At 40.5% G+C, this 25,796-nt stretch overlaps 1 protein-coding gene across 1 annotated transcript in view; it reads right to left on the bottom strand.

Annotated features, from left to right (window-relative positions):
- b3gat2 (beta-1,3-glucuronyltransferase 2 (glucuronosyltransferase S)) overlaps positions 1 to 25,796 on the bottom strand; it is a 56,064-nt gene that overhangs the window by 19,267 nt on the left and 11,001 nt on the right. The window contains exon 2 of the mRNA XM_034681254.1: positions 9,175 to 9,319. Coding sequence (XP_034537145.1) covers positions 9,175 to 9,319 — 145 coding nt within the window. The remainder of the gene's footprint in view (positions 1 to 9,174; positions 9,320 to 25,796) is intronic.

Raw genomic sequence — 25,796 nt, 5'->3', positions numbered from 1 at the left:
GTATCCCTGCAAATGAGGAAAAACACAATAAAAATGCAAACTTTGGCTTGAATAAAGCCTGCAAAATGTGATTAACAGAGTAAATATTAATACAGTACTTTACGGCCCCATCAGGAAAACAAGTGTGAAGGTGTAACTTAAAAAAAAAAAAAAAAGCAGCATCTCTGAGGGATGCTGAAGTTTCCATTTTAGAGTGTCAGGAGGATGTTTTCCGAAATTGCTGTGAACCTCCGAACACAAGGCCTCTGCATAATTACTGAATATTTATTTATGCAAATCGTTAGTGGGTGGCACTCCTTTTGCAATCAGTGCATCAGTTTGGGAATTCAACCCCAGTAATTCATTGTCCTCATTTCCTCTCTGTTCCCTTTCCTCCTGCCTGAACAGAATTTTCTGGGATGCCTCTATCTGGAGGAGCTGACACAGACACAGACAGCAGTCCTCTGAGTAATGTGAGGGCCAGCCCAGGTCACACTGAGAGAAACTGTGGACATAAATATGGGTTTGGCTTATCTTCTCCCTTAAAGGTTTAAGTCTGCTGCATTTAAGACAGGTCAACCATCACAAACACACCACACTGAGACTGAGAGCCATTTCGAAGAGTCACACAGAGCCAATGATGATTGAATAGTCACACTCTGTACTGATGTGGCAATCATTCAGGGCTAAATATATACAGTCAACACAAAGTAAAACCATTTAGGGCAGAAACTAGTCCATGGATAGTGAAGCCAGCTTTTAGGATCACATCAGCAGCATTACAAAGGTTGTCTTTTTACAGTTTACTTTTAAAGTCCATATTTCTTTTGGGCATTTTCATGAGCGGGATAGATTAATGCAGCTCTCTGTTTATCGGTCTGTTAAACAAAACAGTCCATCAAGTGTTGTGAAAGTCCACACTTACAGTGCGATGGCTCAAAGTTCAGTTTAGACAGATTGAAATTAACTTTGGTTCATGTCCATGAATTTATATTTCGAACAAAGTCGGCAGTCCAAAAGAGTGAACTACTCTGTGGTCATGTCAAATAAAGCACTATTTAATTGACATGAGCTAGTGTTGTTTCGTCACTCTACTACCAAGTGTATATTTTCCCCTGTTTTATCCATACTGCAGGCAGAAGCATGCAGCTCAGGTGGAGCCTATAGATATGAGAGAAATCACTACATGTCCATCCTCTAACCTGCAGTCTGTCTTTCTGATACAGAGAACACAAATTATCTCAGTTATCTTTGTCCAAGAGGTGATAACCCAGACTCTGCATTAACCTTGTCCTGCTTTACTCCAGACCTACTTCAGCTGACCCACATGTCTGTGCAGATCTATGGGATTTGTTACTATTGTGGAGTGAAACACCCTTTACAAGTAGTGAGTTCAACTGACTTGAGCTTTTTATTTTAGGTATTTTAAAACTGTTTAAGCTCAGTGTCTGTTGACGACAGTTGACTTCTACGGGCCCATAATAATTTTATGAACTTTATCCTGCAGCAAAGAGAGTCCTTTCACTCTCTGTTTTCTATCTGATGGCTCACCCAGGAACTATCAGGGCACGGTGCAGAAGAAGTGCTGAATTTCCCTCACAGATCAAACTGACACAAGGTAGATTGGAGGACCCAGAAGCAAACTCGCACACAGGAGCAGGTACTGTAGGTTTGAAAAAAATTTACTAGAAAAAAAAAAACTGTACGCAGCAAAATCACTCTTGAAGCAAACTAAGCATAACTCAAAACTGAGAGACCTGAACTACAATAAAATCATGCAAAGACAGTAAATTACAGCTTACTAGTTGCACACATAAATAGTTGTGACATTCTGGCAGCAGCCTGCTGCCAGCACCCAACCTATATAACCTACTTATTACTGATCAGCCTCCAGTGGAGAATTTTTTCGTGTACAAATGGAAATACATTTTTAATGTGAAATTGACTTTTCATACAGTAAAGCTTCATGAAGTGCCCTGAGCTTCAAGAGATAAAGGAGAGGAGTTATGACATTGTTGTAAAGTAATTAATCCATATAAGAGAACCCTGTGTTGTAATGCATTATTAAAAATGTTAAAAGATCATTCATAAATTAAATCTATTGAACAGTTAAAAAAACTCACAATGAGATATCAGATCTGAAAAAACAAGATAAAATGCAGGTTCCTGGCAAAGCCTCGCCTCCTTTATTGATTCACCTCATTGAGTTGAAATCCTAAGGCTTTGTTTCCCGAGGGAACAATGTGATCACTGTGTTCTCCAGTTTTACATCCCAGCATACGATAATTTTTTATTATGGTTTCCTGTCTGTATTTCTCTCTCTGTTCTCCCCGCCTCTGTTCATCACTTTCTGATTCAGTTTTAAGTTATGATTACAAAACAAAGAGTTCACCTCCAGGGCAAAAACAGTTATTATCACACTCTGCAACCACAACAGTGTGACATTAAAATGATATGTGCACCATATATTATCCGTTTAAAAAACACTGTATGATCCCTCTTTAATTCACTTCAGCTCGTAGTGTATCTGGTCTCTGAAAATCCTCTGAAAAACAGGTTTCGTTTCAGTTCTTATTAAAGACAAAGACAACTAATCACACAAAGAGCCACAGTACTGACTGCACAGTTTGACTGACAGGTCGACACTGCAACGTGTCATTCAAAAACACAATGGCAACCACAAAACAACAGAACCAACAAAGCCAACATCAAGCAGAAAACACCATCCAATAGGACTACAGTCCCAATGTCTCTCAGAGGACACAGTAAATACAGAACTTTACTCTACAATGGTCTTATTAGCAATGTACCCTTCATTAAAGTTGCATCTGAATGATGAGTCCATGGATCATGTCTTTGTAAAGGCCTCTAACAGAAGTTTACAGGCATGGAGATAACAACAATGGCAAATCAAAATCCAGGTCCCAAATGTCCCTGAGAGGTCCAAACATGAAATTTACAGGAACTGCTTCGTAGTCAGCTGAATTCTGTAAAAAAAAAAAACTTTTGTTAGACTCAAAAAGGCATACAGAGGATGTTCTTCCTGCACCAGCTCAGGAGGTGCAACCTGTCCCTGGAGCTGTGATACTGAGTTTACTCAGCTTTTACTCAGTCTGTTTCAGTTAGCCACCAAACAGTGCCAAGACAAACAACTGGGACAGCAGGGAGAGTTGTCAGCATCCCTCTGCCCATTATCAGAGCCCTTTATCAGAGGAAGACTTGCCCCCAGTCAGAGAGATACAGAAAGCATGACAGGAGCTTCTTTTTAAGATAACTCTTTTGGCCTTTTAATGTCTTTATTCAGAGGATAGGACAGTGGATAGAACTATAAGTAGAGAGAGTAGAGAGTGGGGAATGACACGCAGCAAATGGTCACAAGTCAAATTCAAGGGATATAGTCTCTGTAGGGTGTGAAAGTCAACAACCAATGACAGTTTTTCATCTTCATTTCCTCAAAATAACATATATTGTATAGATTTTACAACACATTTTAATAATGTATTTTTCCTCCTATCTTTTTGTACTTTTATCACAGTACTCAAGAGCAGGAGGACTGCTCTGTGCACTCTGTTCCTCCGCTCCTCCTCCTCTCTGCTCCTCTCATCTCACCATCTCAGGAGCCAGGGACAAACACTGGGGTTACTGAGGGTTAAACACTTTCATGTCCTTGTCTCAGTCAACACTCCTAAGCCACAAGCACCACTTCAACCAAAGGTACAGACGTCTTTGTGTATGTGTGTCAGTGTGTGCTTTGTGTGCATGAAGCGTGCATGTCTGTGTCCTCTGTGGCAGCACACCAATACTCAATTGGTCTGTTTTTGTGAAGATGCAGCTCTAATTCGCTTCTGGAAAATTGCATGTGTGCATTTGTGTGTCCTCGTACACGTACGCTTGTCCACTCTTATCAGTTCAAGTGCTGGCAGGTGCCTGCTTGCGTGTCCCTCAAATAGACGCAGTAATTGTGTGTGTGGCAGTGTATATAATCAGACACACACTGAGGTTAATAGTACTCCACACCACCATTGTCCAGGCTCCGCTGTGTCTGCATAAATGAGACAGAGCCATAGATGAGAGGCTAACAATGCAATGCTGTATAACACAATACTACGAGGACACGCAGTGGTACTTACTGAGCGCTCTGCAGATGCACCATTGTAAATCTCATGAATAATAATTTTTGAGCAAATAAAGTTCGGGACCGTCCGTTCCGAGCAGCTATTGTTTTCTTGCAGGATTTAAATCAAAAATAATAATACAACAGCCAGAGCAGTAAATCTTAGCTTTACACACTGACAGTGTAATTATGAGGTGCAGCGTAAAAGTGAGGCTGGTAATCACAGTGTGTGTGTGTGTGTGTGTGTGTGTGTGTGTGTGTGTGTGTGTGTGTGTGTGTGTGTGTGTGTATGTTTCTGTGTGTGTTTCTGTGTGAGAGTGTGAGTGAGATCAGGTGGAAGGAGCCGGCTGAATGGAGGGATGAGAACTTGGCCGGGTTGGTGCAGGAAAGGTGGAAGAGAGAATAACCAGAAGCTCACTCTTGTTATCATGACTTAATTAACACTAATCCCAGAGGCAGACCTGTGTGTGTGTGTGTGTGTGTGTGTGTGTGTGTGTGTGTGTGTGTGTGTGTGTGTGTGTGTGTGTGTGTGTGTGTGTGTATGCGTGTGCGTGTGCGTGTGTGCATGTGTGGGCGTGTGTTAGAGAGAGTGCCCTTGGCTGTTTTCATACACGTGTTTGGAATCATTGCATCATTTGTTTCTCTAATGAAACAACACTTGTACATCAGATATTATTCATTAACATTAACTGTCTGAAGCAAAGAGCTTAATTCAGTGTGTGTCAAAGTGTGTGTTTCTGGCGGGGGAAGGAGGATAATGAGCTGTGACTGACGAGATGTTATTATTTGGTCAGTGTGATGAATTATTTTCTGTCCGGACAGAGCACACTGCAGCTGAGCTTTCCTCTGATTGGTTTCCATGCTGTAGATGTAGATGAAGGTGTTTACTGAGTAGTGAGGAAGAGTCTTTCTTTAAATCAGGGTTGCAATAACCAAAGACAACTCCATATGTTTCCTTTAGCACTCACATAACTCGTATGCATTCTCATGAAGTTTCTACTTTTATGCGCTTTACCAAAGTGAGTACTAGAAATTAAATGCTTGAGAATTTATTGTAAAAGGCACACTTACTCAAAAAGTGTTTGGCGTCTTCTACATTAGTGCAACCAATATGTAAGGGATACAATGCAGAGAGGTATTTTATTGTTAAACTGTTTTTTACCCAGAAGATAGGGCTATACTAGCTTAAGCTTTGTCACAGACAGTACTGTCATGACAACCACTGTAGCCGCCACCATCGCCCACTACACGCGACCTGAAAATCCACCTCCATGCATTATGTATTGTAAGCAGCCGCTGCACTGTGCAAAGCATGCTGGGATATAAAAGGAACCAGGCTGACTTTTCAAAATCTTTTTTCCCTCATCACGTCATAATCATGCATCTAAAGAAAACAGTGGTTTTCAGTTGGGTATATAAACCTTGTGGAGTGATGATTTGATTGAAAAAAGACTCCATTTAAGAAACTGCATGCTGTGGAGTCTCTTGAACACAACAAGAATCATGAACAAAGACAGTTGAAACTGTCTGCGAGACCCCAAAGACAGACTGCATCGTCTACACCAGTGCAGCTTAACAAAAAAAGTTCAGTCACGAATCCATGAACTGTTTCTCCGCTTACAGATTCTACATGAAAATCTATAGAGGTCTGGATTTTCAGATTCAGAAGCGTTCCGACGTCCCTTTGTACTTTGGTAGAATATTTGTCTTTGAATAGGATTGACCAATATCAGCAGGCTATGGTAGCAAGTTACCTGAGATGATAGGGAAATAATCTATCTGACCTTTGTTCAACGAACAAGCATTTAAAACATTGTTTTCCTCTCCTCTTGAGGACAAGCCTGACAAAGCCTGCATTACTATTTTTCACAAACCTGCATCATGATGTTATCTCGGCAAACTTAAGAATGCAAGTAAATCACAAGAACATCAACTCTTGTGTACATCACACTGACATGAGCTTGACTGAAGCCTATGTTTAATTTACTACGAAACTGAGACCTACAAGAAATAGATTAGTACTTTACATTTTCATAAATGTAATATCTGCTGCATGATTGGAACATTTTTCTTCTTGAGTAAACACTTCTATCTATCCACCCATCCATTAACTTCACTGCTAACCCCTTTCAGACTCACAGCAGGGCTGGAGCCTTTCCCAGCTGTCATTGGGCGGGATACTCCCTGGACAGGTTGCCTGTCCACCACGGGTCTAACATGGAGAGACAAACACCCTTCACTCACACACTCTGTCACACCTATGGACAACTTAGAGGAGTGACCAATCAACTTGATGAGCATGTTGTTGACTTGGGAAGCGGGAGTACCCACCCATGCATAGGGAGAACATGCAAACTCCACACAGAAAAGAACCTGCCCAGCAAGGGGTTCGAACCAAGCAACTTCTTGCTATGAGACAACAGCACACACCACTGCACCTCCATGCAGCCCCTAAACTCCACTAACAATGATCAATGATCAGTTTTAGAGGTTATTTGAAACACAAAACTCTTCATACACACGATGTAGAAGTTCGTGTTTCAGTATGTTTCAGAATGAGGACAGACTTGTTTAAAGTCTGCACAGAGGCCCAGGGAGTCTGTCTGAGACTGAAAACATAAACAGGTGAGTTTCTGGATGCCTCAGACTTTCATTCCGAAACCATGGGGTTCCCTCAGCTCTGATCAAATCTAATCTGTTGCTTTTCAGAACAGTTTTATTCCACACGACTCTGCGGTCCTGCTTTGTAGTTTATCTGAGGAATAAACAATCAGGCAGGGTAACACAGGAGCTCCTGCGTGAAGGAATCACTGTGGGAATATTAAATTGGAAAGATCAGATCTCATTTTATGGTAAATTAATCCATGAAAAACAGAAGCTCCATAGGAAAGCTGTCTGATCTCTTCAGGTGAACACACAGCAAGGAAAGGAGAGAGCAAGAGAGAGAAAGAAAGATAGAGTGGAAAAAAGAAAGAAAGAAAGAAAGAAAGAAAGAAAGAAAGAAAGAAAGAAAGAAAGACATCAGCGTACTGCTTCTGTTTGTTCTCTCTGATGAAAGCCATCAGGCCTAAATAGTCCAGCTGACTTTAAATGTTCTGTAATCAATGAAGCGATCAATTAAATTGTTTGATGTTTCTTTCGCAGAGGGTTCAGGACTTAAAGGAGGAGAGTTTCCCGCTCAGTATAGATCAGAGAAAGTGCTGTGAGCTTTTTACCAACTCTATTTTTCAGTTCCACTGCAAAGTTTTGACCTCCAGATGTGACATGAATATCTAATTTTTCTCAGTCTACAATATTGTTTTATTAGCAGCCTACCGTGTGACACAAGCCAGCAAAGAGGCTCCTGCAAAAACAGTTTTTAATACAAAACAAAACATTTAGTCCTACAAAATAATGAGTAAATAAATAAGAACTGATGTTCTAAATTAAATTTGGGTTAAGCTAAATTGTGATCCTAATCGCTCTTTTCTCTTTTTCTCTTCCATGAAATCAGGGTCACAACCTGTTGAATCGAATCCTACACTGTAAACCCGAACAAGTAGAAATGACTCAAAATGTTTGTTGTAACTGATAACACAAGAGTTTTTAAGTAGCGGAAATACAATTTTGAGTATAACTGAACTTATAAAATACGATTTCAGTTTATTATTATTTTCAAGTTTCCTGAACACAAATTTGTTAGTTACATTTTTCTTTTCTTTTTTGTTCATACTAGATGAAACTGAGTAGCCTACATGTCATGGCTTGGTTACTTTAGTTTTTTCCTTGTGTTTCATGCCTTGGTTCCTCCCCGTGTTTATTCTGTATTAGTTATCCTTTGTCTCCCTTTGAGTATTTAATGATCCATGTCTCTTGTTGTGTTTCCTTTGTCTTGTTTTGTGTTTACTGTTTTATTTTGTAGTTCTGAATCCTTATGTTTCCAGTTTAGTTTTACGTCATGCCCTTGTGTGTTTCCCTCCTTTTGTGATTAACGTGATTAGTTTCACCTGTGTCCTGTGTTTCACACCTGTGTTGATTACTCTGTGTATTTAGTTCCTCTGTTTTCCCTGTCCCTTGTTGGATCATTGTTTGTCTTCCCTGTACTGGTACAGCAGTTTGGCATTGTCTTTCCTCGTTACTTGCCGCTACGCGAAGCACAGCCATTGTGTTTTTTCAAGTCTGTAAAGACTTACTCGTATGTACGTCGCTTTGGATAAAAGCGTCTGCTAAATGACATGTAACATTGTAACTTATGTGGTGACGTTGATGACGTCATACGCAGCATCCCTCTGTACACTCAAAAGATGTTATTTGGACATGGATATTAAAAATTGATCCACATATAATTAAAACAACATTAATCGTTCCGATAACTCAATAATTAATTTTTGGTTCAACTTAAATAGCTGGTTTTGAGTGCCGTACCCCTAATGGCTATGAGTTAGAAGTACTGTTTACAGTGTAACACAGATTTTTTGTCTTATAAAATTAAATGTATTGTGTCTAAAATCAAACCAAATGTGACTCTCCTTTCAAACATAACAAAGCTTCTCAACAGTCCCAGAAGACATGGGTCAACTGTTTTTACAGAGTATGTGGAAATATGTGAATGATGTGTTTTTTGTAGTGGGGTTCTATAAGATACTTGTCAATTGTTTAGTGTAATAATAGCCACGGAGGGTCCCAGACAGCTGCCAGAGAACAGGGACAGAAGCTTGGCTATCAGCTGATACTGACTGAGCCAGGTCTATCATTTTATTTAGCTAGTTCTAACAATCTCCAATTAAACCAAGTGTTGAGAGCACAAATGAACATACTTTTCAGTAGTTGAACATATCTGTATTTTAAATGTTTGTTGTCATTTTTTTCCAGTTGATCTTGGGAAATGTTGTCGTCATTTTGAGATACTGTTTTTCTTGTTTTTTTTCGTGATAAGCCATAATCATCATAATTTAAGTCTTGAAACATGTCTGGGTTGTAACCCAGCTCTTACTCAGTGTTAGCTGGGATCAGCTACTTCTCCTCATGACCCTCTGATGATTGAGTTAATGGATGGATGGAAGTTGTACTGCACAAAGTGTCCCCCTTTAGTTTCTTCTTACCTGCCATGTCAGTGGCAAAGGGTCGATCTGGCCTCCAGCCGGTGTACCAGCCCACAACTTTACCCCCGGACACCAGGGGTCGTTCATACGCTCTGCCTCCTACAAATCCCACAGGCCAAATAGAAACGCCTCGTGTACTACGCATCTGCAAAGACGAAAGAAGAAGAGGGGTTGGTTCAGTGTGACTACAAACAAAGTCAATGTTAAACGTGCTGCACCCATGTAGCACTCTTATATTCTTGAGACCAACCAAAGCAACCAAACCAAATACATGTCACATTCAAACCACATTTGTACACTGATGACAGAGTATGCTAGATAAATTGCCGGTCGGTAATCCCATTCACATGCATGCGTGCAAGGCCACCAGGTGTGATTTGGTTTCAGTGTCTTTCTCCAGGACACTTATGTTACTGCAACAGCTTAGAGGGACTACGTGCTCTACCACTGAACCACAGCCGCCCTGAAGATGTGAAAATCTGTGCCACGCTGAACTAAAGTAGAACATAAGCAGAAAATGAGAGTGATGCTGTGCTGCAAGAACCAACCAGCTTTCAAATATGTCTGTTGTCCTCAAGTGGGAGAAAAAGTCAGTAGAAAGTCTTCTGGGGAAAAAAAGCATTTTGAAAGTTGTTTGTTTTTCTTGACCTGCAGGTGATAAGACGATTAAATAAATCAGGCTCTATGCAAGTCTACATCATGATGTATTTTATTTGGCATTTTTCTAGCCCCTTTGACGGAAAAACAATCTGTGTATTTTGGGTTCTCGCCACTTTATTTGTAAGATATCATCTGATGTGTGATTTATAAGAAACACTGGCGTAACAGAGACTCTGCAGGTGAGCAGGAGAGTGTCACAGTTTCTATTTTGTGACTCTGGATGATGTTATCACCAGAAACATTAACGCTTTCTGTGAGAGGGTATATGTGTCTGTGTTGTGTTCAATCATTGCAAAAAAAACACAAATAACTAAGCATTTTAAAAAATTAGATGCACTTTATGAAGTAACTTAGTTTTTGGTCAGCTTTCCCTTGTAGGGCGACATGTTTCAGTGATCAGCCTGGTTCTTTTTCAACCTCAGTACAAGCTCCCAAAAGTCAATGTAGACATGATAACTATATCCATTCAGCGTTGATGCAGTGAAGACAGACAAAGTCAGTTAACACACTGGTGAAGTTGCGAATGAATTCCTTGTATCACTCTTCATGAGTGATTAGAGAGCTGTGATTTCATCTGTATTGTGTCTGAGAGTGTTCAGGGACTCTGTGGCTAACTGAATACAGGACTAAATGAAACTCTGCTGCACTGAGCCTCCTGCTTGCTCCACAGTGAATGAATTCATACACAGCCGGAAGCAGTGTGACGAGAAATGAGACAAGAGACAGAGCAAGAAGACTGTGTGGGGCCGGATGTGTTAGTGTGTTGCAGTATCAGACAACTGGATTTTGTCTGTGTGTGTGTGTGTGCGTGTGCGTGCGCTTGTGTGTGTGTGTGTGTTTGAGAGAGAGAGAGAGAGAGTATGTGTGAGATTCTATTTTCCAGCCACGGCCACCCTGAAGCCTGTTCATTCAGACGCTACTCTTCATCCCTCAGCCAAACAGCCTGGAGCCGGTTGCTCATGACAAAACAACAGAACAAAACCAAATCATTCGGCAGTGCTGCATTACTGCACCCAGGCATCACACTGAGTTCCAGCTCTTACAGACATAGCTAGCAAAGCGTATGTAGAGCATACTGTGTGGAGGGGATTCCCAGCACTGTGGCAAACTTTATGTAGGAGAGGACCTACCATGTGGAAAGCATTAAGGGAAGACGTCTGATTGTCTATTAAAATAAAATTACCAAGAGGAATTTAACGTGCTTGTCGGTGGGTCATTTTAGAGACATTTGGATTATTGTCCTGTTTTTCCACATTGAGGAATGGAAGCAGAAAGCAGTGATGGCCCAGTGAGTGACTATTCAGGTACAGAAAAGGTTTATGTTGATGGATTAAAGATGGGGAAATCTGTCAATCTGATATTGGCATTTTAATTAAAGGACGTCTGCCTCAAGCACAGCTCATATTGAACCACAAACTCAGAGACACAAGCTAAACTGCACACTGAGTTTTACAGCAAGAAAAGTGAAACAGGTCTTAAACTCAAAACAATACTGTAGTGGAAGCATTTAGTGGATTTGCAAACTTCTCTGTTGGACTAGACTGTGACCACTTGAGTGTTGAGTGTAGTAGAAAACAAAATGTGTCAATCCTGGATATATCCTGATCATATAATTAAAATAGGCTAAATCAGTCAGTGCAATCATACACACATTTACATACAGTACTTTTGACACACTTGAGCTGCAAAAAATGTGGATAGTTTTATGTCTTAACATTATTTCAATGTTTTTGGCAAATTTCATCATCATCCCTGCTGTACGGTTGATTCATTTTTTACTATCAAGTTGTATCATTCCATATTTTATGCATCTTACTTCTTAAATAAAACATTAACTTTAAAGCAATGTTTGTACAGAAGCCCCAAGAGGACATGCATCCATATAATCTATTTACTGAGATAAGAAGTTAACTTGATCTCAACTCAACATCAGATGATCATAACTAGTATCCCTGAGGTTGTTAAAATCAAACAAAGATAGAAACAGGTTTAATTTTCCATGTCTGGACTATAAAATGTCAGCCCTTATTTTTTATTTTCAAGTTCGCCAGAAGTTGATCCATTATGAAGACAAAACCTGCTGTGTTATCTCAAGTGTCAGTCTACTGTCCATTTCTGCACTTGTCTACAAAAGTGAAGGTATTTGAAATATTGGTATCTGAAATGTGTTCTCAAGAAAACAACTGTTGTTGTTTTTGACTGAAGCCAATTTGAAATAATGATGCTGGTTTTTCCCTGACAGTAAAATAACATTGTTTTTTTTCTTGAGAGACAGACTTATTTTTCCTGGGTACCAAAATGTATGGATGCTTGTCTGCTTCAGGCATTCACACTAAGGATACATTGTATTATCTCATAATAATAATAAACCCTTTAGATGCATCATCTTGTTTTTGAAGGGTCTCAAATTTAGAATTTTGAGACATACAGGGAATCTTATTAAGGATTTCCTTAGCTTAGCATGAGGACTAGATTGTCCAATGCAAAAAAAAAACAAAAAAAAATGAACACTTATATTCACATTAAGGCATCGATTTTTAGCTTTTTATAAATCTCCAGAAGGAAGTGTGTGGAAACAAATTGTCCATACTCAAAAACCTTGCTGATAAACTCTCCTGCTGTTCTCGTTATTTTAGACAAATTGTTAAAAAAAAATAAAGCCACTTGAAACAGAAATGTAAAATCTTTCATGCACTGGCTGAATCCCTGCTGTGATAAAGCAATGAGATAACAACAGGAGATTGACATTTATTTATATCTAACTGTCAGATATGAACCAATAAGTAACAAGACTGTGGGTGGTTTTATCTGTAGGTTCTGCTGAATAAGGAGGAGAGGATAAAAATGAACCAGTCAGTGTCTGACCTGACAGTGAGCAACTCTTCCTTTCCTTCACCGCCTCCCCTTCTTTTCATCTCTTTTGCCCCCAACCCTAAAGCCTCCTGACGGGGCCCCTGACTGACACTAGCAGCTTTGAAGCCTCTTCTGTTAATTCTGTGGCCCCATGAGTTTCCCTGTGTAACTCTAAAACCCTTCCCCCTGCTTCTTTTGCTGCTGCCTGCTTTTCTCTCTCAGGTCATTTTCAAAGACTCTCTGGCTTAGAAACAACGGATGAAAAGAGACTGAGAGAAAGAGGAAGAAAGACAGGCTGACTCTGCATGGTCATTCCCAGATCTCTTCTTGGAGTGCAATCGTTAGTTTGGCTCAGTGGTTAAGTCCTAGTTTGACTGTTAATGATCCTTAGATTGGTTACTGCACCTCAGAGCTCAGTCAGCTTCACTTTATTATACAGAATTTAAGAGGACACTCTTGACAGGCATCAGACATATCCAGATATACTGACTTGACTTAGAGGGGTCCAAACTTTAGGTGACCAGTACTTTTAATGTCCCTTCTCTCTAACCAAAATCAAGAAAGGGTGGGACTCTTTTTTTTTCTTTTTTTTTTATTTCATCTTTTTCAACAGGAGCAAACTTGTTTTTTTTCAAGGGTACGAGTCCCGGGTCTTAGCTGCTACTAATTCAAGGATATACATGATTTCCCTTTGGTGTCCTATATTTTCTTTGTCAAATTTTCTACAACATGAAACATGTAGAGCAATTGAAAACAGACTCAATTGTCACCATCAGGGGAATTGAAAGCTATGAGACAATTTCTGGAACATAGCAACAGTAAGTGCCTGTACAAAGCACTTTGAAATTGAGGTCATGGGTGCTGGCGGCACAAAACATGCTTTTAGTAGACACAGGCCCTAATAGTGCATTATCTGAGTTTACAGAGAAAACTACTCTCATTTTTCTCTGCAGTTTAAAAATTAGAAAGGTTTCTTGTTTATATCCCTAAGAAGGCCATGTCATGAAATTGTTGCCACAAGGACATCTTCATAAGAAAACCTCCATTAACCTTCATGAAGAGCAGAGATATTTCACTGACAGCAGCGGAAAGTAAGTTTCTAATTAATAATTACAGCAGATTATAACTGTAGGTTGAAAAAGGTCAGAGATTAATGGTGGATGCAAGTTTTGGACTTCATGAAGCTAAAATCTTCCTCTCCAGCTCATGTTGAACCCTGATTACAAATCCAGCAGACTCAGAGCATCATCAGTATGCCACATGATTTAATAAAATCAGACCAAAACCACCATCTAGCCTCTATGGTGATCTCCAAGACTTTCAGCTTGAACATGGCACTGATAATGGACATACTTTTGATCTGTTTTATAAGTAATCATAATATATCATCACACTCTCTCGTTGGTCTCTTGAAAGTAGCAGCTTTAAGGACAATGTTAAGATTTTTAGCATTTTTGAAAGACAGTCCCATTGGACTTGCCATCTTTGGACATTTTCAATCCGAACACCATATTTCTTGGTTGCTTGAACATTACCTTAAAATCAGCATCATAACTCTGCATCAGTCATTGGTTAATTTGGCTCACTCTTGAGCGACTCTGTACTAGATGGTCACTGTGTCTCTCCCTCTTTCATTACCCTGACACTGAAAATTTAAACCAGTCATACATTTTTGGGGTTAGCAGCTGGGGTGGCAAAGTTTTTTCAGGGGAGGCTAACTTTTTTCTGATAATAAGTGAAGACAGCAGTCAGCCTACACGGCCGGGCATTGCTACTTTAAAGCTTTAATTAACAGATTTGTTAGTCTGCTCAGATATGAGCATGTCACTCATTTCCATACACATATTTTCTGTGAGGTTAACAAAACTACTGATATTCAGACCTCTGCTCTCTGTCCATGGTACTGAAATATCCACCAACACAAATACAATAAAAGCTTTTCACTGCTTTGTTTGATAATCACATATGTTGAGGCATTGTGGTTCAAACGGACGTCTGTCAGAATGTGCAGGGTGTCAATGCTTTATTGAACAGCCTTATTAGAGTGACATCTGTCCCATACAGATGTCTGTTGAGCTTTTCTGTTAAATGTTTGAGATGAAGGTTGTTGGCCAGCTGCTTCAACTGAACACTTTACTGCTGACACTCTGTTGTCTTTATGGCTCTCAGTTATCCATTATAACTGGACTGTGGCCAGCCTACATAGTTATCAGTCTATAAAGGGAGTCTTTCTATGAGGGGGGCAGAGTCAATAGACTTAGAATCACACTCTGAACCTTACAGGACTTCTTGATGATGTTTCCTGAGGATACGAATCACATTGAAAAGACAAATTCATATTATCCCATGTACAGAGCTGTGTTTGACAGACAATGATGATCAGACAGAGCCCAAGTGCAGCCACAGTTTTAACAAGATCAACCCTTTAACGCCAGGGTATTATAGGATGATGAACTAATATATTACACCAGCTTCATAGTGTGTTTTGATCTGGTATTAGACAGATGATTTATTTAGTTTCCTGATGGTACTACAGATGTTGTCTCACTGTTTCTGTGTCGGCACAGGTCGTCTTATCAACAACATCTCAATGTCAAACTGCTTGCTGAGAGGCAAACAAAGCTGCGGGGTGACAGGGCTTCACCAGATGGTACATTATTCTGCTCTGTGGTGAATGCTTCAGCACATGCTGGTTTTCATGCCGCCATCTGCACTTTACTGCTGCCACAGGAAAAGTTTGCAGAAACACAAACTTCTATTTCTACCTCATTTGGGTTGGATATGTATGCACAACATGCTGTTCTCCAGACATGCCCTGATGGCAGGTACAATAGAAAAAAAAGTGTAAGAAAAAGACAGGGGGTAAACAGACTGTGCTTTGTATTTAGTCTGTTCATTGAGGCTGGTATGATCTGATTGACTGGAGAGACACAGCAGATTTGATGAACCATAAAATGTATGAATGTATAAGGTGTTCTTTTAATGATGGGTTGAGTCATATAGCCAGCTGTGACCAATACATGCAGAGAGGGTTGTGCGCTCTATGTATTTCACCCCAGTTTCTTGCAGACATGCGGCATCATGACGAATCTACTATTCATTACAGCGTTTAAATTGGGGGTGTTATCACCTGAATTCAAAATCGTTTTGTATTTGTTAACTCAGAATGAGCGTTTGACGTCTAATAATATCCATGTACGGAGCAGAAGAAGAGTGGTTGTTGTCTGCAAAATAATTAGTATTGATAAATGTTTTTGATGGTAAACACTTGACAAATGGAATATCATAACTGTCATGCATCACTGGAGTTAAGTGGCCTCCCTCTCACTGAGCAAGGGTGGATTTCTATCTAGAAGTGACACTGATGTTTATGAGAAGCAAGAATTTAAATACTTATAATCTAAAAAGTTCAGTTGAAACCACACACATATTGTAGAAGTATGCAAAAAACGTGTTAGATTCTGAAAGATTATTGTGGTGTTCTCTTTGATGCTAGTTAATCCTGGTTAAGCTCAAATGCTTGTTGGTCTGACATTAACTAATGAATCAGTTTTTCACATACCCATTCAGTTCAGCTTCAGTTTGAATACTGCTGTGATGAAAGAAGCTGCTCTCTGCAGGACTTTATGGGAAAGTCGTCGTAGTACTCAGACCTGGCAGCAGGGACTGCGGCTGTGTCATCACAATGTTAACCAGTGAGCTGGTTCCTCTGTTTCTGCCTGCTCCTCAGACTTCATCTCCCCTGCCACTTCAGGAGTACACCAGGAGCTCAGAGGCGTTTTTCTTATTGATTGATCTTACCACCATCTCATGATTTTCACTGCTAACAGAACCAATCTTATACTCTCCCTGCAGTCTCAAAAGTTATTATCACTCTCATCTCTGGTTGTAAGAAGGCTTTATATCTTTGTCTGAAAATAGTGTTATTTTGTTAAAGCACAATGCTTTACAGCATTTTAATCCGAGGAGTTGAAGAAGAAAATCAACACAAGCTCAAATTTAATCCTCTGCAGAGAAAGGCGACTATTTTGGGAAATGTGTGCGAGCATGTGTGTTTTGTGTCTGCGCTTTTATTTCACTGAAGGTGAAGTAAAAATACACATTTGTAATGCAACGTACAAATAGTTATACAGCAGAAAGGAAAGCCAACACTCTGTTGCAGCTTTTTAAAAAATCAATAAGAAAAAATTGGGGAAAGGAAGAGAAGAGATGTAACAAAAGAACAAAAACTAACAACTGTCCTCAAACCATAAGATTTAAAAAGAAATGTCTCTGAAAGAAAAGTAAGGGTGTGAATGCTACTAACTGACAGGCCTGATCTCAGTCTTGTGTTGTACTTCTGCAGAGTGAAGTTGAGGTTTAGAGAAAAAATAAGTACTCCATGTTGTTCCTACAGACCACACTGATCCAGACTATATCTCAGAGTACAAACAATCTCCCAGAAAGCCACAAACTGCATCTCTCCCTCCTTATGATCAGGTTTGTCATCAGCGACAAACTGCAGCTCCTTCACAGGATCCTGAACTGTGGAAGGAGAAACGGCAAAGGTTGCTGTGAGAGCACAAAAAGGGATTTCAGAAGATAAAGGTTTTATTTTCTGTGTCCTGAAGTGGCACAGCTTCACAAGGATACATCTCTCCTTGGGGTATTTGTTGAAAACTCAACAAACTCCACACAACTAGTCTCTTTTTCTCTGTTGAGGATGCAGGGACACTTTCAAAATCTGAAGAAAATTGTCACAGTTCTGGTGCAGGACAAATCAATAAAGTTGGTCAATTTCAAACCAGACTGGCAAGCTGAAAATCTACCCAATCCCTTGAAAAGGTACCATGATCCAAGAAACTCAGTTTACTCTTTCAGAGTTTTAGTATCTACTGACTGTCAATCAAATTGTCAGAAACTTCTTCACTGTGTCAGGTCTGTTCATTTTCATCACATGTTTTAACTGGATTCAGGGTTTTATCAGACAAGAAGTTAAGCCAAGCTAGAGGTAGCAGGGGCTTGGCCTGCAGCCCCTGAATCCTCCCGGAATTTTAATAATAATCATTGATGTAATAATATGACATTTTTGGAAGACAGGGAGTTCTGTTGGTATTGTCCCCTCCTGTCAGACGACAAGGATAATTGTTCAAGACACACATGAGGAGGCTGATGTCAGGGCTACCCAGGGTACAGGCAGGACCACCTGTGGAACTGAGACCTCCTGGCACTGTGGAAAGTCTGCTAATGTAAGTGGCTGTGAGTTTCTAGGGCGTCCACCTGAACACATAGCGGCTGCACACAGCGTCTGGCTGTTGTAAAGGGTGTGTAAATACTGTAAATTTTCTATTTAATTTGTTTGGAGAAGAGCACTGGTTATGTTTTCCAGATTATATGACTTATCTTCTCCCAAAAGTGTCTCACAATGTCTTTTAACATTATTTGCTTGTAGTGGGGTTTTTAGAAAACTGTAAGGTCCTATGACTGGGGCTCAGATAGATTTTTTTCATGGGGCCCAAACTCCCTTGCACAACAACAAGCGACAGATATTTTGCTGCATCACATAGCAAGAGACGCTCACTGTCCAGACTGCATCTATCAAATACACACTTCAGCTCTGTCATGTAAACAAACCACACTGTTCTCAGCTGTGCACAGGAGACCAGCTGGATTCATCTAAGATAGAAGTGGATTATATTTTATCTTCCAATGTTTGCACTTCTTTAGCAGAAAATGGTACAACCTGTGGTGTTAATATCAAACACATCAGTCACAGATATGGATTTTAATATTGCACCACAATGTGTACTTCGGAAATCAAAATAACAAGCATTAAAAAAGAACCCTTCCACACTCCTGGCAGGTTCTAAATAATTACAAGGCTTTCAACCCTGACGCATTCTCACAACTCTCTTAATCCGTTTTGTTTAGGTGTGGGGTTGTGTGAGGATGCGGGAAGTGTGTGTGCATGTAAATATATCTACAACATGTATGAGGACATTTTCTCAAACGCAACAATAGAAAACTAATCACACAATCGGGACGAGCAGGGAAACTACGCTCAATGTGAATGTCATCATGTAGCCTGCTCACTTACTGTTACACTACCAGCTACGTCCACACAGGCTCGCCCTGACTTCTTGTAAACTTTTTACTTGGGTGTGAAACGGACTTTTGATAAATAAATTCAGAGCATCATGCAAAACAACTTTTTAAAATTTCTCTGCTGCAGCTAAATACTTATCCTTGGTGAATACGTCCTTGCAAGAATCAGTAATGATCTCAAAACTGTTGTTGTGGTCAAACTTTAAAAGAAGTAAAAAAATTGGATAGTTTCCAGAGAAGTGTCTTTTTTGCCTCTTTTCTGATAGAACCAGATGCACACACAAGCCCTGTGCCCTCAGTCTCTTTTGTCCACTCATGTTTCTGTAAAGGCCCCTTTGCTGTTCTGTACATCAGTTTCAGCTGCATAGTTTTAGCCTGCAGCGGACACTGTCATGCATTAATAAAGCTCCTGTCTCATTATCAATATGAATATCTTCACCGGAGGGCAGACACTGTGGTGAGATAACAAATAATTCATCTTTGCCACACATGAAAAATAATTTCAGAGGCAGTTGGGTGTAAAAAAATCTCTAAGCCCTGACAAATTACAGCCCTGGCAGTTCAGTCAGAGAACGAATGCTATTTACAAGTAAACAAAAGAAAAGAGAGGAATCACATTTCATCTGACTCGCAGCCAGGACTCGTGTCTGGGAGCGCTGCGGCTCAGTCGAGTAATCAACTCTGACTTTCTCCCTGCAGACAAATAGGTGAGCAGTGAATTGTGTGTACACACAAAGAGACTCTTAATGATGAAGTATATGAAATCCATTATGGATGTTCTCGTTTCCTGCCTTCTGCCCCGGAGAAAGAGCCGTTATTGTGTTGTTTGCACATCGGGACGAGTGTTTCGGGTGGCTGGGCCGGGTGCGATTTTAATCAAGCGTATTTTTATCTCTGCGTTATTAATATGCATGGCAGAGGCAATCTGAGAAATGAAGGGAAGAAATGAGCTGAGGGAAAATGAATGAATCAAATTAGAGAGACCGGGGACTGGCTATGAAGCTGTGATGCAACGGAGCATGATATGTGTGCAGGCTGATTGCTTTATGGCTTCATATAAAAAATAAAACTAAAGGATGAAGCTGTGTGTGTATTGGGTGTGTGTTTAATAGATGTGTGGCTGTGTATTCGTGAGTGGAGACTCTGTATTTCTGTGAGAGGATCCACAAACCTGTCAGTGTGTCTTTGCAACAAAAGACCTCTCTGTGCAAACACTGTATCTGCCTGTCTTTTTCAGTGTCTGACAACATCATGGAAAGGACCCTTACAGAGACAGAACTTTGAGTAATGCTTTCATTTTCTTGTCTTATCCCTCAGGAAACATTTTTACATCACTCTCTTCAAAGCCATCAGACTCCACAGACAAAAGTATTAATCTTACCTTCAGAACACAAAGGTTGTCGGTCTAGTCCCCTCACAAACATTTGGTTTGTTCCTGTTATTGTCTGACTTTGTTGTTGAAAATAATTTGATTACAGCAAAATTTGTAACACACAATACAACAAATAAAGGAACTGATTGAGACAGTGGTAGACAATCTTCTGCTAGTAAAATCTCTGATTTTGTCAATGGGGTGCCTTAGCAGAGGGTGATGAACAGGTGTTTCTAATCTCAATTGTAGTATCCTGATAAAATGTGTTCATTTTACATTTGTTTTACATGTTGTTATTGAAAATAAATGGTTAAAATTTATATTTCAGTACAAAACTAGTTCCTAACTGTATTGTTTATTATACTGTCACGTTAAATCAGTGAGGAAGGAGTAGCAATAGCTTTAAATTTCTAGCTGTTCTTGAACCTGTCATGCACTGCTATATGTAGCTCTAGCCAAAGTTCCGACAAGAAGACTATAAAAGCAATCACAGCAGTTGTTTAACTCTCCTCTCCCTCGTCCAATACCTCACCCGCTTCCAGTTGCATACTCCAGAGCTGTCATTGGTTAATCAGCGGCGGCTGTCATCTAATAGCTCAGTGGCATGCCCTTATCATAAGCCTATCAACTTTCTGCTGTCTTTTTGAATGGGTCTCTCTCTCCAGCTAGTTACTTCTTGCTTTGATGGTGCGCACCCCTCCACCTCCCCATCTCCACCTGGTCTCCGCTAAGTCTTCAATTCCAAGAATTCATCAATCACCACCACCAGTGTCTGGACTCTAGGGGGATTTCTTCTGCTGCCAAATTCACACATTCTACGCTCACAAAAATTATCCCCATAGAGTCCTTAAGCCAAAGATTTCTGTCAAGTTTCATTATTCATTAAGTTGGAATAAATAATATTTCATCTTCAAATTGTGTCTCTCCTGATTGAACTGGTTTTACTAGACTGGTGTCAGTCAGGGAGGAAGAGCCAGTCACTGACGTTTTCCTAGCCTATCGTGTGAGAGGGTTAGGACAGAACTGGGACGAAGCGAGGATTGTGAGTGTAAAGAGGAAAACTGGGGATCAACATGTTACGTTGTTCAAGTGACCACGTTGTGAGCTGTTGCTAATAAGCTGAAGTAGTTGCTAGTTTAATAACACAAGCTATTTTGTGGGTGAAACAATATTTCAGCACCAAGTTTCGAGTTAGTAAAGACTGTTCAATGTTATAATCAGACACTTAAGCCAAAACAGTCACACAGTTTGTTGTTGGCTGTGTATTTTGAATAGTGTGCTTCAGATCCGACCACCCAGCTGTGACGGTGCTGTGAAGTGCTCGGGACTCGTCTCTGCAGGGGAAAAGACGGCTGGCTGCATATGCATACCTGCCGCGGGAGTGGTTATCATGACACAAGAGGGATAGCAAGTTGATGGTGCTCCATAACATCTATAGTTTATAGATCTAAGAACTTGTAGATTTAGGTACTGGCCCCTGCAGACAGGGAACACCCCACAAGAGCTGCAGCTTAGGAGATGCTCTATCTGTCCATCACAGTTTGGCTCTTGTCAAAGTCATTCACATCCTCACATTTGTCCATTTTTCCTGCTTCCGACACATCAACTTTGAGGACAAAATCTTTGCTGCAGTGTATCCCACCCTCTGATGGTGCCTCAATAACAAGATAATCAAAGGTTTTCACGTGGCCTATCAGTGTTCATAATTTTATAGCTGATCAGTGTATTTGTAATTGTCAGTGATTCAGACTAATATGAGCAAAAAATTGGGCCCTGGTAAAAAAAAAAAACAAACTTTAATTCCCATTTATTACATTTTTTGTACATTTCTGGGAATCACAGAAGTATAATAAGCTGTAATCATGTCGGAAGCCCCGATAAGAAAATGTGTCAGTTTTCTTTCTGAAAAGCAGCTTCAATAACTAGCGCCTGCTTAACTGAAGTGTGTTCCGACCACTGTTACACACAGCAGCGAACAAGGGAAAAAAGGGAACTTGATGAGGAAGAAAAGGGAGGGCTTGTAGTCAAACTGCAATTTCAGGGTAAAAAAGCAGCAGGAAAGAGCAGAGTGCTGGTGCGTTACACATTTTAACATCTACACTGGCCCTTAAAAGCCTCCAACCTTTCTGTCACCTTCCTCTCTCCCTCCGTCCTTATCCTCCCACACACCCGACCACGGGCAATTTCTCCTGGCAAGGTTCTTCTCCTTTCTGCTTCACTTCCCTGACATTACGACTCCCCCATCCCACCCCCCACTCCAGCCTCTCTTCTCCCACTACACTATGTAATTATGATAATTGCTCATAGGGGTTTGAGGAAATTGAATTTCCCATTTTGCGCTGGTTCCTTTATCCCAGCAGTTTCTCTTTGTGCTGCTCCCCCATCGCCCAGCAATTCTCTGGCCTGGAGTCTCTGCTTGAGCACTTTATCAAATTTACCCCTAATGTTTGCATGTATGCCTTTGGACCTTCAAAAATAGACCATCTTTTATACGTTTTCCTGCACCAACTGACTCCCAGTAGGAGGTCCATATGAAGGAAGAAAAGTTAAAATGTCTGAATATATTGTTACAGCTTCTGAACCGTCACACCACACAAGGACTAAAAACTGAACAGTAGACCCAGTATGGCACCATAGGAGATATGTGTCCCAGAGTCACACTTCAGCACAGAGCATTTGCGTAAGTACCTGCTCCCTAAAATAGTTGCCTTGACTGCTGGTGAGCTCTCGGGGCCGGAGGGAGCTCAATTATTCAAAAAAGGTCTGACAAAGTCTCGCCTGGCTGACAGGCTGCTGCAGTTGAATCAAACAGCTCTGCCATGCTGCCGTCAGCTGAAAACCCTTCATCCTCAGAGTCAGCTTTTCAGGAATGACGAAGGGGGAAAAAGCACAGCTTAATTTTCCTAATTGCTCGTTTTGAAGTCAAGTTTGAATGGGCTCCTTCATCACAAAAGTGTGCAGAATCAGGCAGAGATAGAGCCAAAATAAAAGACTTATTGATATATCAATTCTACATAAACAAAGAGGAGTTACAGTATCTTTATCAGACATCTAAAAGTCAATACAGCTCAGGGATTTCTTTTGTATCATATAATTGTTGTTTATAAGAGGATAACTGCACTCATAAGAAATGGTGTAATGTTACAAAGTTACAAAGTTAAGTGTCTGTAATGAGATGAGATTCAAAATAAATCTATATATGCTTAGTCACGTACCGTGTACTCTAGTGACACAGAGGTTTATTTCAGTGAAACTACAGCTGCTTTTTATCTCAATGATAAAGGACTCACGACCATTGATGCTCATAAGAAAACAAGTGGATATTGTCACAGGTTGCTTACTTGCTTGGTTTAACTTTTATGCATCTTAAAAACCAAAGGGTGTCAACACATGCCTTGCCCGAGTTTGGTGTGCTTCCACTGGGCATAGGCTTTTAGTGGGCTTGTAAAAGGTTTGGGGCCCATAAGGGTGACCCAGAACAATAAACATTGGCTTGAAACAGAATACCATTTAGGCAGTGAAACAGGCACTAGATGGTTCCCAACTGGGTCACATTCATACATTACTGGCCCTGCATGAAGCCCCTTCAAGGGCCCTTCATAAGCCCATCTGAGCCCACCCAGGCAGAGCCTCCATGGAAACTCAGGAAGAAATTGTTCAGGCCATGGTTGAGTACCCATTATGGCCCCCTTATGTGAGGGCTTGATTGGTTGCATTTACGTCTTTCCGTCATCAGGATGGATCTTAAAACCTCCTGCAGAGTTAATACAAGCATTTTGAATTCTATCAGCGTTGTATGTTTCTTGGATACACTAAGTGATGTGAGTACATGGGGTCTAACTGCTCCTATAGACACATCAAGCAACCAATTAGTAGTAGTAGTAGCCTTTACTGTGGCTGCAACTCGCTGTCTGCTGCTGCTGACAGAGAGAAGCATGGGTGAAAAAAAAAAACACACTATAGCTGCTGTTGATGGTGTCCTATCAGACATTATTTACATTATTTTGACTCAAACTCAGACACTGGCAACAAAAAAAGCCCCCAACATAATGGAGAAAAACTGGAGAAAAGCTGTGTAACAAAACATTATTCTTCTAGCCACCTATCTTAAACAGTCAGCAGCTGCATTCAACCATTACAGAACAGTAGCATTTGCAAATGGTTGTTATAGACACACTTAGCACCTAGTTTCTGTTTTCTTGCTAATGCAGCTGACGTAAGCAGCTCTAGCTTGATGATGCAAGCCAGCAAGAGGAATATTTCATACCAGATCATTTCATTAATCACCTTGGGATGAAGAGCATAATTCTAACCACAGCCTGATACGAGACAGACTTAATAACTGAAGACTACCTTCGTCCCGTGTTTAGTGAGTCTATGTGAAGTGTCCAGGTCTAATACAGGGGGATGTTCATGAAGTAAGACTTGTGAGCTGAGACCTCCACAGTGTCAAAAGTAAAGTCACATTAAAAGTTGTGGTATAAGTACAGCTGTAGAACCTGTTCCCTTCTTAACACAACTTGCAATCAAACGAGCAGAAATTGAGGGAAGATGCTTCTGCAGTAATGGCAGCAGGGCAACCCCTGTTGAATTGTCTGACTCATCTATTTCTTGCCCCATGTGACTGTAGTGATCTTGAGACCTCATGCATTGAATTGGCATTATGTTATCACTACTCAGGAATCATAACCAAACCTACAACTAAAGCCTGGTCTATACTTCTGTGTCAAATCTAAACGGTAGCACAAGCAGTAGTCGCTCTGCATGGCCCTGAACCAACGCAGAAGCCTGACTAGCATAGAAAATCGCACTGCCAACAACCATTTTGTCCGAGTACTACAGAGTGATGTGAACACTTAAACACACAAGTGCTCAACACGACACAGACCACTTGGGCTTGGTTAGCGTCAGCGCAGAAGTATAAGGCTTAAAACTGAAACAAAAACTAGGAATTCAGTTTTATACATCTCTCCCTCAAGTATCATTCTGCCTGGATCTGTGTTTGAGACAAGCAAGAATCTGGTCAACTGAGCATCAATGAACTATTTTTTTGTTAGGAGAACCAGTAAAAAGTATCATTTCTTATTGTTACCAGCAGATTTTACCCAGCTAGGGATATTCCTCTGCTGTGCTTTTGGGTATATCAAACCAGAATAACCCAGAAGTCCTCATTAGACTTATTCACTGTAGAAAAGGGAATTTTTAACCCTAAAACAATTTAACTATTCTGGGTATAAATAAAGTTTTACCCTCCACTGATGCTTTAAATGTTTAAAAAGTTTAATAAGCCACTCTGCTCTTCAAAGAATATATTTGTGTAAAAAAAAAAAAAAACCTAAAAGTTATCCTTTAAAAAACACTGTTAATGTGGTCTGAAGTGAGAGTGGGTAGGCGCCGGCTCCTAGGGCAAAATGTAAAATCACCTTAATGAACCAGCAGGAAGCTAAGTTTGTGCGTGTGCGTGTGTGTGTGCGTGTGCGCGTGCGTGTGCGTGTGTGTGTGTGTCAGCGTGCATGGGTCTGCAATCAAGGTGTAATTGCATGGGTGGCATAAAATGAGCAGTCTTCTGTTTTCTGACACCCTATTGACTGCTAGGAGGCGACTCAGCTGGAACGTGTCGCGTGCATAATAAACCATGCCAATCTGAGAGCTG

Source organism: Notolabrus celidotus, chromosome 4, assembly GCF_009762535.1.
Source record: "Notolabrus celidotus isolate fNotCel1 chromosome 4, fNotCel1.pri, whole genome shotgun sequence".
In the NCBI taxonomy this organism is placed as follows: domain Eukaryota; kingdom Metazoa; phylum Chordata; class Actinopteri; order Labriformes; family Labridae; genus Notolabrus; species Notolabrus celidotus.
This window is presented reverse-complemented; position numbering and strand designations above follow the sequence as displayed.